Consider the following 16441-nt stretch of genomic DNA (forward strand, 5'->3'; position numbering starts at 1 on the left):
CCAACAATGGAATATTCAAGCAGAGCACATATCTCATGATATGCATGACTCAAAGGCAGAGAGCTGAGCTAATAGAATCCCCAGTTGCAAGGCAGAATCAAGTGTGTTGCCCAGAGAGGTCGCAATCTTCCTGCATGAGTTGTCTAAGTTTGAGTATCAATTTTCAAGGCCCCTGCTTCCTTCTTCTTTAAAGGTATTTCTGATTTTTGTGCGTGTCCTTTGAATATGACTTGGTCTGGTAAATAAAGTGAAGTGGCTGGCACAAAACATTGAATGTAACCTTGGTAGATTATGATAGCTTTTAAGACAGCTTTTAAAATACTCTGTTTTCACAGGACTTTTTCTATGATCAAGGACATTTGCTATTTAATGGTGTCACCTTTTACACTTCTTACCACATAGGTAGGGAGAAAAAATATTATGAATGAAAGAGCCCTCATTTGACTGATAACTCAATCATGAGCATAAAATCTATGGACTCAGACAGGAGGTAAACCTCCAGTCTCCTGATTCCTAGCTGAGTTGTTTTTTCTTAGTAAGGAAAGTGCCTTTTTTCCTGAGCCAGTCACCCTGACTTTGTCCCTCTGGTTGCAAACCTCTATCTGCAATGATAGGATACAGCAAAATTCCCCTCACCTGCGAATTTGACATCCTCTTCCATTTTCCAGTAAGTTTTTATAATACAGTTTAGATCAGATGACTATACTCTGGTTGAAAGTGGTTGTATGTGTGATAAACTTTTAAAAATAAGAGGCAGTAATTCTTACTGTATAATGGGGATACAAATACGACCTAATTAAGAGAAATGTCATGGAGATTAATCCAATAATTAGTACAAAGCATTTAGCACAGTGCATAGCCAATAGTAATTACTCAATAAATGTTAGCCGTTGTCATGATTATCTCATAATTAAGAGCACTTTCCACTTTTGCTGTCATAAACTCACTGCATGTCCTTGGAAGAGCGGCTTTCTCATTCTGAGCCGCAATTTCCCAGGTGAACAATAGCAGAAGAGCATAGCAAATGATTGTGAACAAATTTTCCAGTACTAATTGTCTGTGGTCTTGGAATTTTTTTCTACAGTAATTCAACCAATGAGGGGAAGAATGTTAAAAAATGCTGCAAGGGCTTCTGCATTGATATCCTAAAGAAGTTGTCCAGAACTGTGAAGTTTACCTATGACCTTTACCTGGTGACGAATGGGAAGCATGGCAAAAAAGTCAACAATGTGTGGAATGGAATGATTGGTGAAGTAAGATACCTTTTCATCCCACGGGCTCTCATTCAGACTTAGGGCCTGAGGTCCTCGGGGTGGCGGAGCAGATAAATAAAGGGATTGTGCTTTTTCTACTTGCTTCCAGGTGGTCAACCAGCGGGCAGTCATGGCGGTCGGCTCACTCACCATCAATGAGGAACGTTCTGAAGTGGTGGACTTCTCAGTACCCTTTGTGGAGACGGGAATCAGTGTCATGGTTTCAAGAAGCAATGGCACTGTGTCACCTTCTGCTTTTCTAGGTATCTGAACTTCATAGTCTCTACTACTTCCCCACAATGAATTTTGGCTCTTTTGTCTTGTTTGCCTAAAGGACAGAGCCATGTAGGAGCTGGTTCAGATCTAGTTTAACCCCATCAACATTCCAGAGCATGTTACATTTCGATGATCCAAATTCACAAATGAAAATTAACATCTTTCATTTATCTTTAACTTGGAAAAATCTGCTGAACACACAATCACATATTTAGACGCTGGTCTTGATTGTGTAGAGTGTAGACTAGTAGACATATTTCTTAGTGTCTTGAAGGCATTTAAAAAATAAACCTGTCTGTGCATAGTTCATTTAAACAAGCCTATAAACTGTTATTGAGCATCCACATCTCCATCCTCCATCCCTCACTAGAATGCCAGTCACTTATTTACTGGATATAAGAGTGAAATAACAGTGACTACAGTGATTTATACCAGTACTCTAAATAAACAAAATGGAAGTAGTCTGAAGAATAAACACGGATTTAAAATTAACAGTCATATTTTAAATGTGACTATCCTTTAAGCTGAATGCCTTATGAAGGAGGCCGTTCTTTTTATGCTCCTTTTAACTATTTTATAAATTTCAGCTTTTATATAAAATTGTTTTAGGGCAAAGTAGATTTGTGTTTTCTGTCCTCAGTTTTGGGTGTTCTTTTTTTGTTTGTTTTGTTTTTTATTGTTGTTGTTTTTTAAATCTTCACCCAAGGATATTTTTTTATTTATCTTCAGATAGAGAGAGAGGGAGAGAAAGGGAGAGAGAGAAAGAAACATCAGTGTGAGAGAGACACATTGACTGGTTGCCTCCCAAATGACCCCAACCAGGGCTGGGGATGAACCACAACCGAGATACATGCCCTTGGCTGGAATCAAACCTGAGACTCATTCATCTGCGGGCCGATGCTTTACCACTGAGCCAAACTGGCCAGGGATTTTTTTGTTTCTTTCTTTCTTTTTTTTTTCTTTTTTTAAGCACTATAAGTATGTATGCGTTGGTTAGCCTGGCTAGAGAATTTGAAACTGCATGGAACAGAGCCATGCATTATTTATTTTTTTATTTAAAGAAAAATGTTGAGTTGAGTGTTTGGTTAGCATAAATATTCTTTGATAGTGGCTACCTTGAAGACATGGAATTCAGATTAACTTTCCCTTGACATTCCCCTATTAGTGGTGGTGTCCCAAATTTGGGAAGGTTAAGATGAACATTGATGCCTACAAGAAAACTCTATGAGGGGGAAAACAGTTAGATTAAGGTCAACTAATTTTATTACATTTTTCAGAAGACAAAAAAAAAAAAAAAATAGACAACAAAATACCTTTGCCTATTAAAACTGCAGACTAGAGCCAATTTATGGACACCAACTCCAATTTATTTCTACACTGTCTTCATTTACTTGTAATGTCATTATTCAACATCCAGTGAAACTTTTAATACTTTATTTTCTTGAATAAAATGTTTCCGAACAGGATTTTGGATACTGTCTTATCCACAGAAACATGGATTTATTATTTTCGTTTTTGATAATCCACTTAAGCTGTTGAAATCTTTCCCACTCGCTGGATTACAATTTTGCATCCGTTGCTTCAAATGTCATAACCTTTGTTGGCATAATGTAGATCTTAACAAATACACACCTCATTATGTTCCGTTCGTGCCTCTGTCTGATATGGATAAAAATGCCTGTGTCTTAAAAAGGGAGCCTCATTATAGCATGAAATATGCAACCCACAGATGCATAAATGTGACATGCAGAATCTTAATAATTATTGGGTAGACTCTCACTCATTAGTCACTCTTAGTTGCCCCCCCCCCTTTTATATCAGACCCTTTAACAGGGACCTTTGGCCCTGAAAGTTCATAAAGGAAGTGAACTCATGAAAAAGATCTTTCTTTTTACAAATTGTCCACATATCTCCTTACTGAGGTAGAGAGAACTTTCTGCCCAGTTCAATCAGAGAGAAAAAGTATCATTTGGCCTGTTTCTTAAAAATGGGTCGCCGATATTGAATCTGGCCTCAACCCAGATTCCCTAGATTTGTATCTTACCTGCATTAGTAGAACATTTCCATAAAAAGTCAAGTATTTTTGCTAAATTTAGCCAAACTTCCTTTTTCCCCTACTCTTCCAACTGTATTTTAAAAATAAAATAAAACAAATTGTAGCTAGAGGAAACTGTTTTCAAAGCTGTTTTTACACAGTAGGCTTAATATTTTTCCTAGTCACTAAATCATATTCCTATTCGATTGACTATGCACCCCTTTATTTATGCTCATTATCTGCAGGTTTTCAAAGTCATAATGAACCGTGCTAAGCTACATTTTTCCATTGACTGGCTCAGTCGTCTGGAAGAGCCAAAACATTCAAAATCTGATTGCATGGCTCTTCATTATTTCCTATTCTCTCTCCTCCGCAAACCCCATTAACTCACATCAGAAACCCTTGCAGGTAATGCCTTCGAGCTTTTGTGTAAAAATGTAACCAGCAACTCTTCAAGGACAGAGATGATGTCTCTTGCAATATTTCCATTCATTAAATTCTAAAGACTTTCTAAGCAGGTTGGATTCTTTGACCCAAAGAAATGCTGACCCGGAGTCTCATAGATTGAAGAGCCTCATGGACAAATGTTGAATCCGTTTTAAGCCAGTAGAGGATGTAATCCAGAGTTATCTAAACATATTTCTGGGTCATTCCTTAGACATTATAGATAGGGCTTCAGCATTGTTCTAATGTGTTTTATTGTTGTTGTTGTTGTTGTTGTGGTGGTGGTGGTGGTGGTATGTGTGTGTGTGTGGTGTCTGACAGTAGCAATCCTTCAGGGCATTAACAGGACCATAATTTAAACTTACTAAAATCAGAATACTGCAGAAGGATCCTTTTATTTGACCCATGCTCACAAGTCAAGGGTCAAATGTCCCTTACAAGTTAGAAGTCATCTGGCATTAGTTACTCGATCAGCTTCCACCTAATCTGACCAGTTAGTGACTAGGCTGAATCAACTGCCAAACGAAGCCCACTGCAGGTTTACAAATTCTGACATGTAAATAGAAAAATTCAGTAAGGATTTCCCTTGATATTTTTATAATGTCACAAACTGCAGAGAAAAGGAAATTATCAGAGCAATAGTATGCATGTTTTAAAAACCAGGATGCCTTTTTTCAGGACCCTGAGCAGCACCCCCACCACCAAGTCTGCCTTTAACGATAGAATCAAACAGCTATTTAATTCTATTTCTTATGTGTGCAGTGTACAGCACATACTACCAAATGTTTGCAATGTACATGTTCATTTGGTCATCACAGTGATCATTCTCTGGTAAGACTCACTATGCCATTAGTATATCCAACTTGGATAATTAATTTAACATCTCTATTCTTGAATATTAAGTAATTTTTTAAATCCTCACTTGAAAATATTTTTCCATTGATTATTTTTAGATAGAGTAGAAGGGAGGGAGGAAAGAGACAGAGACACATTGATTGGTTGCCTCCCACTGGGGCTGGGGTTCGAACCCACAACCAAGGTATGTGCCCTTGACTGGGAATTGAACCTGAGACTCTTTGGTCTGCAGACCAATGCTCTAACTTCTGAGCCAATCTGGCCAGGGTGATATATTAAGTAATTTTTAATCTCTTAATTATTCATTTATTTCTACCCCTTTTTGGATACACCTCATTACCAAATTGCTATGATTTCAAAAACATAGTATTGTTTATTACTCAAACTAAATTTCAGTTGTCTCATCGATTTCTTTAAGCTCCTCTTGTATTATGTAAGTGAAGTGATTTGTGTTGTTACCTGTTGCTTTTTAACATATTTGCACTCTCAAAACTGCATTGCAAATAGTACAGCCGCTATAGGAAAATTTGGCAATCCTCATAAAGTTAAACATAGCCTTGACCAGGTAGCTCGGTTGATTGGAGCGTCATCCTGCTGCGGAGGGGTTTCGAGTTCAGTCCCCGATCGGAACAGATGCAGGGGTCAACCAGGGAATGCATGGGTGGGGGGAACAACAGATTGATGTTTCTCTCTCTCTCTCTCTCTCTCTCTCTCTCTCTCTCTAAAAATTAATAAATAAATTAAAAAAAATTTAAACCTGTATTGCAAAGCATTCCTTCCAGTTTTAAAATTATCCAGTACAGTTAAAGCTTCAGACATATAGTTTCTTGTTATATATTAAGCTCATTAAATGGGAATTTGTGGTGACCTCTAGCTGTATTAGGTAATCTCAGACTTTCGTAAGAAGGTGGTCTGCTATCAGCCTAGTTCTTTGTGATTATGACTAGCTCCAGCAGAAAAAATAATTTAAAAATAATAAAATGTCTACTGTCCAAGAGGTATTATTGGATTTCTTACATTTTACCCTCAGAAGATATTTGCTTATGATGAAAAAGATTATAAGTTCATTGGTGTCCACAGGCAGTTTCTTTTCAATAATGCGTTCAGGTGGAGATATAGTGTGGCCAAAAAAAGGTTTACAGTTGTGAGTATGTGAAACACAAAGTTTATTCTTGTATTATCATTTATTAAGTACTCTATTATTTTCCATATGAACAACTGTAAACCTAGTTTTGCCCCACCCTGCATATTCATTTTTAAAATTTTAATCCCTGTTGATTTTCTAGCAAATCTATGTCATACATAGATAAAATGGCTCCATTCCTATCTTGAACTAGATTGAATAGAAATGTTCATTTATATTACATAATATCTCTAACCATTTTAGTGTGTCCTAAGAGTTAGAACCTTGTGACTTGGCCTGCCTTCTTGTGACCTCCACAGGAAAATGAACTGATGGAAACTATTTTGGGGGGAAATAATCATCTATCCATCTACTACCTCATTCCCTCTTCTCCTTAAGTGATTCTTTTTTACTGAATTATCATGGGAATGTCTTCAAATGACTTTCCAATTGCATTTAAGCCCATCACCAACATCAACAAGATTCTGAAATGTAGAGATCTCATCTGTCTGGAGCAGAAGGGGAGATGGAGAATGTTAGCAGTGGTGGCAGACATGGCCACCAGTATTCCCACCAGCCCCATGCATTATGGTCCTCTTCTAACAGGCTCTATCGCCCTTTACTTCTGAAATTCCCTGCACACCATCCCTCCAGCATGTAAAAATAAAAATAAAGGCAACAACAAAACCCATGTTGATTGGCAGGAGCCTAGTGGTTGACTATCTGAGGCTAACTTTGTTTCTTCCCAGCTTTGGTTCCCTGGGTGATGCTGGGATTATACAGGCCCCTGTGGCCTCTTTATTTGCATTCCAGCTTTCTCCCCTGGGTTTATCATTCTATTTTGTTTTTATTATCCTTGACCTGATTTGTAAAATGTCATATGCTCTTCTCTATTTTTATCCTGTTCTGTGCAGTCTTATAAAGTACCTGAAATATTTTGTAAACTGAAGAATGGTTCAAATGTATGAATAAACAATGACTAGCTTCTTTTGAATGATCAGATTCACATTAGAGAAAGTTTCTCAGTGAACCTGCAAATGGACCTCGGGGCTTCCTGCTGGCCCTGGTTGTGAGGAAGAACAAACTGACCGTGTCTCCATCCCTCTGCAGAGCCATTCAGCGCCTCCGTCTGGGTGATGATGTTTGTGATGCTGCTCATCGTGTCTGCCATAGCTGTGTTTGTCTTTGAATACTTCAGTCCTGTTGGATACAACAGAAACTTAGCCAAAGGGAAAGGTGAGAACACCTTCATGAACATGATTCAATGTTGATGCTATTTAATTTACTTTTAGTTAGCCTTTCAAACTTAGAACACATTGTCCTCTATTTGCCTTGCTAAACCATTGTACGAATGGTTCTAGGTCATTGATATTACTTATAATTCCATACAAATATGGGTTATTCATTTCAACTGAAAAAAAGATAAAACAAAATGAAACATTTCATCTTGTTATAATGTGGCATTCATAGTCGTTAGGTGAAAACTTCTGGTATTCAATTCACTGAGAAAGCAGATTTGACAAAGTTTTACTGGTAATTAATTTTAAAAAGCTGTGTCAAAAGAAATCTAAAAATTGTAGTGAGTCTCAACTTTAGTCTATGTAAGAAAATGGCTTTATAGAATCTAGTTTAAGAATATTTTCCAAAGTACTGAATCATAATTGCATTCATTTGACAATAAATATCATTATAAAGTGGTATTTTCCCCCAAAGAGTTATATTTTCCTCTTGATAGTGCCTGACCTCAATGCACTGTATTTGATAAAGTGGCCATCAGCAGATAGGAAATTGAATTGGGAGGCATTCATTGGCTATAACTTATTAAGAGGCTCCCACACAAGCCAATATTCATGTCATGTACATAAACACATTACATCATTTTGAGTGAATTTTTCTGAATGCACAATAAGTGGATGGTATGTCATAAAAGTGCCAGGACCAACTCTCTTTCCCGACAAATGACTTGAGATTATAGAAGACAACAGATCTTCAAGGTACAGTTATTCAAAAATAAGACACTTTAATTTACCACATATTCTTTTCGCTTGGAAGGTCCAAGTTTGGAAATAGCCAACAGGTCATGGGAATCTATTAGAAACTTAGTTTTATTGTAATCCACTTCTTCGCCATTGAAGAGGGGTGATTACCACATAAACTATCTCTAATCAACAAACATAGTAAAAATGTCATGAAATGTGAGTTATATTTAAATGGGAGAATAGCCCGTTCTTCACTGTAATGGTGATGCAATGAACCAGTAAGGAGTTTTCCGGCAGAGTGGAACCTGAGACAATTTTCTGTGGGTGATCAATATAGGTCTTAACATTTGCAGACTCAGCGTTTGTGCTGTTTATGAATTTCTGCATTTATTTTATAACTATTTGTTGAGTGGGTACTACATGCAAGTCACTGTACTGGTCCAGAGAGATGATGTGGTAAATTGGATAGAAACTTCCTGACCCTCAGGGAGTTGAGAATTTAGTTGTGGAGACATGTAAACACATGAATGAAGAATCACAGCCATAGTCAGTTTGGCTCAGTGTTGAACGTCAGCCTGTGGACCAGAGAGTCCCTGGTTCGGTTCCCACCAGGGGCACATACCACAAAAAAAAGAAAAAAAAGAATCACAGATTGTAATAAAGCTCAAGAAGAAGGAAAAAATAAAACGAAAGAGAAATAATGAAATGGAGATGCCACTTCAGGAAGATGGTCAAGCAAGGAAGGACTTTTGGAAGAGATGCCATTTGAGCTGAGACCTGGAGGAAGAGAAGAAATCAGTCATGAGAAAAGCTGAGGGAAAAGCATTCCATGCAGGGAAAGCAGCAAATACAAAGGCCTTGGCATGGAATAGACCTTAAGAAACAGAGAAGATGTGAGTAAGAGAGGTGGACAGTGATACAAGAGTAATTCAGAAAGATAGGCTGTTGACTATGGTAAGCATTTCAGGTTTTCTTCAATATACAATGGAAAGAAAGAGGGGTATGAAACATGGCCAGTGTGGAAGGTCACTAGACCTACTCTATCAAGACAATGGGAAGGGTGGGAACAATGGAAGGAGGGGACCAGTTAGGAAGGTGTTACAGTTCTCCAAGAAAAAGGATTACAGTGGTTTGGACTTGGATGGAGTAATGGAGATGGAGATAAGTGTATAAACTTGAGATACATCTTGGAGAATAAGTAATTATCCAGAGGCCGTCATGTGCAATGATTTCTCCTTTGGCTAAAGCACACATGAGAAGACTGTTGTAAAGGAAAGAAGCTAGTGTGCAAACTCTCTAGCCTTTCTACTACAAGGGGGCTTTCTATTTCCAGCTCAACTGCATGCAGAAACTCTCAGGAAATGGGAGCTACTTGTTTCTTTGTGCAAAATGGGTTCCAGTTTCATTTCACTACACTTCGTGGGGGAAATGATAGGGCCTAGTAACAGTAATCAGGAATCAGGAATCCCCACAGGTCTTGGACAGATTCCTTGCAACTGCCCATTTCTGATTCCCAAATAGCTGTCACTTCTGATCAACAGACACTCTTAACAAAATGAAGTGGTTCATGAAGTTAAGTGGATTGACTCTCATTATTTTTTCTTGAGTTCTCAGCCTCTTGGGAATAAGCCCAGAAGATCATAAAACTGGGCAAAGAGAAACAGGACAGCTTAAGGTGGAAAAGAATACAATTAAGTGCCTTTATTTTGTGTGTTGTGTATGGACATTACAAGTATTGCTGTAGCCTGAGTTCGGCCTCCTCTGTGAGAAAAGCATGCTTCTCTTAGGCTCCCTGCCCAGATCTTCATAACTTCCATCAATCTGCGTCCACTTCTGCCACTTAATTTATTGCCCACTCTGCTCGTGTCTCCAACTGAAATCTGAGTAGATCATTTGTTACATCTTCATTTACTTAAATGACATAAAAATTAACCTTCTGGTACAGGAAGACCTTTTTGACAATGAAATGAGAGCAGACATTGATTTCTTTTCCCCCTTGCGCAAAATAGACCTGAAAAGCCCTATCGTGTGCTTTTTATGGCCTGCGTACTCCCCACCCCAATAAATTTTGCCATGTTGTTCCGCCTCGTGAGTTAAGTCTGTTGCAAGAAACATTTAAGAATCTTAAGGGGGACATGCAGTTGTTGCAAGGGGACACTCAGGGAGGAAAAGGGGCGTCATATTACAGTTTGTTTTCCATGACCCTGCAACCAAACGTTTTCCATCTGGGAAGGGTGCAGAATTAAGCTTTATTGTTTTGTTCCTCAATGTCGTCCATTTGGGGAGAGTTTTCATTGGGTTTAATTCCTGTATTGTGGACACTTTACAATCTGAGTTTGAATAGTAGCAAGTACTGGGGACAATGATTCCAATACCAAACAGCAGCCCCACAGACGCGATAGCACACCCAGTGAACACTGAAGCAGCCCCCACGCACACGTTTCTGTAAAGCATTATTTACATTTATTGAGGAGATTGTGCCCTCCCCCCCGCACAGTGGAAATCAAATCCAAATTTAAAACAGGTCATAACACTATTTCTCATTCAAACCCACATTTCACATAATCATTTTTCTTCCTTTCTTGTTTTTTTCCTTCTTCTTTTAAGAAACGTGGCAAAAATCCAGCTAGAGAGGAATGCGAGATGAATACTAATTTTTGAAGGAAAGGGGAGATATCGGGCTGTGGTTCTGAGGCAATGCAGGGACACGACTGTGACTGACTCCCATCTTCTAGCAGCCAGTGTCCACTGCGTAGTTACTAAACATCCACGTTTTGAGAAAATGCTGAGCATGTCCTTTCCGTCATTTGCAGCACCCCACGGGCCTTCTTTCACGATCGGAAAAGCTATCTGGCTCCTTTGGGGCCTGGTGTTCAACAACTCCGTGCCTGTCCAGAACCCTAAAGGTACCACCAGCAAGATCATGGTGTCCGTGTGGGCCTTCTTCGCCGTCATATTCCTGGCCAGCTACACGGCCAATCTGGCTGCTTTCATGATCCAGGAGGAGTTTGTGGACCAAGTGACTGGTCTCAGTGACAAAAAGGTAAGGTCACCTTGCTTTCCTCTCTGCCTGAGGGGTTGGGCGTAAATGTTCTTCCCTCAGAAAGAAGGGAGCGTTTCGGGCTCTGTCAACCAAACCCATCCACTCAAGCATAAAGACAGAGGATTTTTTGTCTCTCAATTTAAATGGACGTATTTTTAAAAATGTTTGATGCAGAACGATAAGCTTAGCTCTCCTAGGTCTGAAAGACCCCAGATCTAAGTTGGAAGCAGTTTCCCCACATGGTGCTTCCTCCTAGTTGTATGATCTTCTGGTGATGAGGCTCCGTGACTCATGGCATGTTCTAGCTCTGGCTGGAGCTCCTCCTTTCAAGGAGAGCGTGATGTCGAGGAAGGTCCGCTAGCCTGGACAAGGAGAATCTTGGGGTGTAGTGGGGTGCTCTAGGATGTAGGTACCTCCTGGTTCTGTGATCTTTGAGGAGTCTCTTATAGATTCTGTGCCTTGGATTCCCCATCTGTGACTTGAAGAAGAAGAAGGAGGAGGAGGAGGAGGAGAATAAGCACAAAACAAAACAAAACAAAATCTCTCCCAAGCCCTATCCAGAGAGAAAGCTGACAGCTACTTTTTATTCTGTGGCCAATCAGCCTCATTATCAGCACGTCCAATTCACCTGACATGTCTTCAAAGACCATGAATGGAGCAGAGTTTTTCAATTCCCACCAGTTCCTTTTACTCAGACACCTCATGGGGCTGTGCTTACATCAGGAAGATGGGAACAGTAACACCTGCTCTCATTCTCCACTGAAATGCAAGGAGGGCTGTGGGGTGTGAGCGACTTTTCAGAAATGCATGGAGATGGAGAAAGGAGGTAAAGCGATGCATCCTGCTACGGAAATTCTCGGTTCCAGAAACAAACCCCGGCTTGCTAAGCTCAGCAGTATGGGAATTGCAGAACTGCAAAGATTTTCTGCCTCGTGTATGTGGATCATTTGTCTCTATAAAATCGCACCATCCTGTCTTGTTGACATAGTCTACATATATGCTTTTGCCATTCATCAGTAAACTGCTGAATAGAAAATCAGTCCAGGAAAAGTCCTAACAGCTTATCCAATGACCTGCTGTGGTTGAAAGAGGTACCGAGAGGCCTGTCATCAGAGAGATGGTGAGGGGTCGGGGTGAGTCACCCTCCCAACAGTGCCATCACCTTTGAGAGTGGCAGGCCTCTCTCTGACAGCTTCCACTGTAGCTTGAATAAATGCCACTCTATAGCCCCGGCCTGTTTGGCTCAGCGGTTAGAGCGTCGGCCTGCGGTCCGGGGAGTCCCAGATTCGGTTCCCGCTAAGGGCACGTACCTCAGTTGCAGTTTGTCCCTGGCCCTGGTTGGGTCGTGTGGGTGGCAACCACTCGATGTGTCCCTTTCACATCGATGTTTCTCTCTCTCTCTCTCTCTCTCTCTCTCTCTCTCGCACTCTATCTGAACAAAATATCGAAAAATGTCTTCAGGTGAGGATAAAATAATAAATAAATAAATAAATGCAACTCTATATACCATGACAACAAAGCCCTTTATTTTTTTGGCTTGTTCCACATATCCCCTCCCCCTCCCTCACTAAGGCCCCCTCTCTGTTTCTTAAAAACTCCAGGTTGATTTCCAGTGCGGTGCCCTTACCCTCTCTGGGCTCTGCCTCCAGTGTTCCTCCCATTCTCCTGGCTGACTCCTCTTTGACATTCAGGTCTTAGGGAAGATATCACCTCTTGGGACTGGTCTTCCTAGCCACTGTGGTGGTGCTCCCGTGAACTTAAGTTCTAGTAGGAAGAAATAAACAATAAACAAGTAAATGTAAACAGAGAAGAATATTCCATGCAGGAACGAGTGTTATAAAGGAGAGAAAACTGATGAGATTAAAACCAACTTGGGGAGCTCCAATGCCCATCCATAGATGGGTGGATAAAAGAAGCTGTGGTGCATCACACAATGAAATACTACTCGGCCATAAAATAGAAGGAAATCTTATCTTCTGTGACAGCGTGGATAGACCTGGAGGGTGTTATGCTAAGTGAAATAAGCCAGACAGAGAAAGACAAGTACCATATGGGTTCACTTATACGTGGAATCTAATGAACAAAAGAAACTAACAAACAAAATAGAAACACTCATAGATACAGAGAATAGACTGACAGAAAACAAGATAAAACAAAACATAACAAAAAACTCATAGACACAGACAACAGTGTGCTGATTACCAGAGGGAAAGTGGGAGGTAGGAGAAGATAAAAGGGGGATAAATGGTGGTGGAAGGAGACTTGACTCTGGGTGGTGAACACACAATACAATATGCAGATGATGTATTATAGAATTGCACACCTGAAATCTAGATAAATTTATTAACCAATGTCAACTCAATAAATTCAATTTAAAAAACGACTTGGGGAAGGGGCTAGCAGGAGAAAGAGTAATCTGGCACTTAGTGGGTGCTCAGTTCGGACTTACTGATTGAATGAAGAAGTCATGGTGTGTGGACACTGTTGACACCCCATCTGGGTGTCCTGAGACCCCATTTCCAGCTCTGTGTGCCCAGCCCTGCCTTTGCTTATAAAGGCTCATACAAGGGATCTTCACAGGATAAATACCCTTCGGCACAGGAACTGTAAATGCCTGGGAATTTAAGTTCTCCCAATCTTTTTAGTGGCCTGTAATCAACCACCAGTGTGAGAGTACAAAAGCCCACCTGCTCTGTTGCTTCTAGGCAGGGCAAACTCAGGAACAGTTTACTCCCCAGAGCTCCCTGCTAGATCAGGCTGAGGCTAAGACTTTGCCTAGAATTACACCGTTGGTTGGCTTCTTCCTTTCCCTGACCTTCTTCCCTCACTCCCTCCTTGGTTTCTCCTGGAACCGTTCCTTAATACATCATATTTACTCAAGTTCTTGGCTTGGGGTTGACTTCTGGCTGATCCCCACCAAAAGCTGATGGCATCTGTGAGGCAGCAGATAAAGAAAGCCCCACATTCAGAGACAGAAAAGTGGGTTCCCGTTTCCTCTCTGTCATGGTCAGGCTCTGTGATGCTTTCCTGGTCATGGAACCTATCCATGTCTCCATACTCATCTCTGTAAATCTGGGAATCATCCTTGTAGGAGGATAAATGGAGACCGAAAACAGGCACAAAGCCCCGTGATGTGATTCTACCACATTATGGGAGCAAAAGTGCAGTTTCTAGAAGAAGCAGTTGGAGGTGCAGTGGAAGCACTGAGGAGCCATGTCCTGGGTGTGAGGATATTTCAAAAAAATCTTTGGCTGCCTACTCTGCTTTCTGTTGCTGTTTTCAAAAGCTAGGGGCAAAAGTCCCTCGCTGCATAGTTTTGGTTCTAAATAATATAACCACTTGTAGGAAAACTAATTAGAACCACTAATAATTTGATTGACCTTCTCTGATGTGGAAACACCTAGAAACAGATCAAACATCCTCATAAGATACAGCTCAGTTCCAACCCCAGAGCATCAGCGGCAGAGAACTCTTTTAATTAAATGTTTGATACAGTTAGATAAACAGCAAAATTTTTGGAGTCAATAAGCTAAATGCGCCCAGAAGATTAATAGCAGATATACCAAGAAATTTTGCACAATAAAAATCTATATTGAATCTATTTTAATACTATACACAGTGGACTTTTGTTTCTCTCTTTTTAAAATCATGAATACATATGTCTAACAACTCAGATTTACAACACTTTCAGCCATTTGTGGTATGAGTGTTTCCTGTGAGTAAGCACCTTTGGAGTTTGTGGTGTGATCAGAGGAGCCTGGGTTACCATTATAAGTGGGCAAATTCATTGGTAGGTGCTCCCCTAGAAAGTTGGAAATGCAAAATGTTAGGCACCATTATGGCAGGGAAAACCCATCTCTGGGAGGCAGATTAATGTAGTGAGAAAGACAATGTTGTATTTGGGGTCAAATGGACCTGGGTTGAAATCCTGACCTTGCCATATAATGGCCTTCAGTATGTCAGTATTCTCAAGGCTTAGTTTCCCAATAAAGGGTAAGATTGATATGAGCATTATAAAGATGCTTCCTCCCTGCCCTTCTCTTCATCTCCCGTCTCTTCCTCATTATCATCCTTGCTGCTGATTCAAACCATTCATCTCTTCTGGAGTCTAAATGATATTGCACTGAGTTGGCCTTTTGTGGCAGCAATGGGGGGATTCAAGGAACTTCCTTCCCCTGGCTCTTATGGAGCCGTGCTGTCTCTGGGTACTGCGGTTTCACTGCTGGTGGTACTGCTCACCATACTCATGGACTGAATGGAGGCCTCTGAGCCTCCCTCTCTCTTAAGGGCCATGGCTGTTGGATGCTCACACCAGGAAGTATGTGGAACTTCACCAGTGGGAGAGGACTGTACTGGAAATAGGGACTCTAGCTGCCAGTGTTCCTCATTTACAGCCAGAGAAGACAGACATTTCTAATAAATGTGTAGTTCAGGTTCATAAGAGGAACAGAGAAACGTCCTGGTCAGTTGCCACACTTTTCCTAAATAATTTATTTCCAAGACCTGCATCTCAGCTTCCTCCATCATAAAGTGCTTTCCATGTCTTATTCACTGGGATGACTTTCAGTCCTGGCCACATATTGCAAAGGGGAAAAATTGGAATATTATAACCCTCTACTCTCTGTTCTACACATTGGAAGGAAACTGGCTCCATTATGTGGCTAAAGTCACTCTGGGCAACAGCAGGTAATATGTATCAAGCATACAGGTGCCAGGAGTCTTTCAAGCGCTCTGTGATTCGTTGCCAAAGCAATCCCCAATTTACAGGCAGAAAAATGGAGGCTCAGAGAGCGTAAGCAGCTGCTCAAAATGACTATATTCTTCTGTGGCATGTGGGAAGCTGAATGATCTGAGCCCAAGTTCAAGGGAAGCCAATGAACAAGAACAGTGAGGGAGGCCTTGAGAAAGAAGCCACGACAAGAGCATACAGTGGAGTAAAGAGAGCCTCTTTAATAAATGGTGTTGGGAAAATTGGACAGCTACATGCAAAAAAATGAAACTAGACCATCAACTTACACCGTACACAAAAATAAACTCAAAATGGATAAAAGACCTAAATGTGACCAGTGAATCCATAAAAATTCTAGAAGAAAATGTAGGCATCAAAATTTCAGACGTCATACGCAGCAGAATTTTCACTGATATATCACCTAAGGCAACAGAAACAAAGGAAAATATGAACACATGGGACTACATCAAACTAAAAAGCTTCTGCACAGCAAAAGAAACAAAATGGAAAGGCAACCCACTGTATGGGAGAACATCATTGCCAATGATACATCAGATAAGGGGTTAATTTCCAAAATATATAGAGTGCTCATACAGCTCAACAAAAGGGAAACAAAGAACCCAATTAAAAAATGGACAGATGAGCTGAATAGACACCTCTCCAAACAGGACATAAAAATGGTCAAGAGATATATGAAAAAATTC

General features: G+C 40.4%; 1 protein-coding gene across 2 annotated transcripts in view; it reads left to right on the forward strand.

Annotated features, from left to right (window-relative positions):
• The window catches only part of GRIN2A (glutamate ionotropic receptor NMDA type subunit 2A), a 385539-nt gene that overhangs the window by 311317 nt on the left and 57781 nt on the right, over positions 1–16441 (forward strand). For both annotated transcript variants that reach the window (XM_036279357.1, XM_036279358.1), the window contains 4 exons: positions 1085–1253; positions 1363–1516; positions 7097–7222; positions 10779–11008. In XM_036279357.1, coding sequence (XP_036135250.1) covers positions 1085–1253; positions 1363–1516; positions 7097–7222; positions 10779–11008 — 679 coding nt within the window. The remainder of the gene's footprint in view (positions 1–1084; positions 1254–1362; positions 1517–7096; positions 7223–10778; positions 11009–16441) is intronic.

This window comes from Molossus molossus, unplaced genomic scaffold (assembly GCF_014108415.1).
Source record: "Molossus molossus isolate mMolMol1 unplaced genomic scaffold, mMolMol1.p scaffold_m16_p_3, whole genome shotgun sequence".
Classification (NCBI taxonomy): Eukaryota; Metazoa; Chordata; class Mammalia; order Chiroptera; family Molossidae; genus Molossus; species Molossus molossus.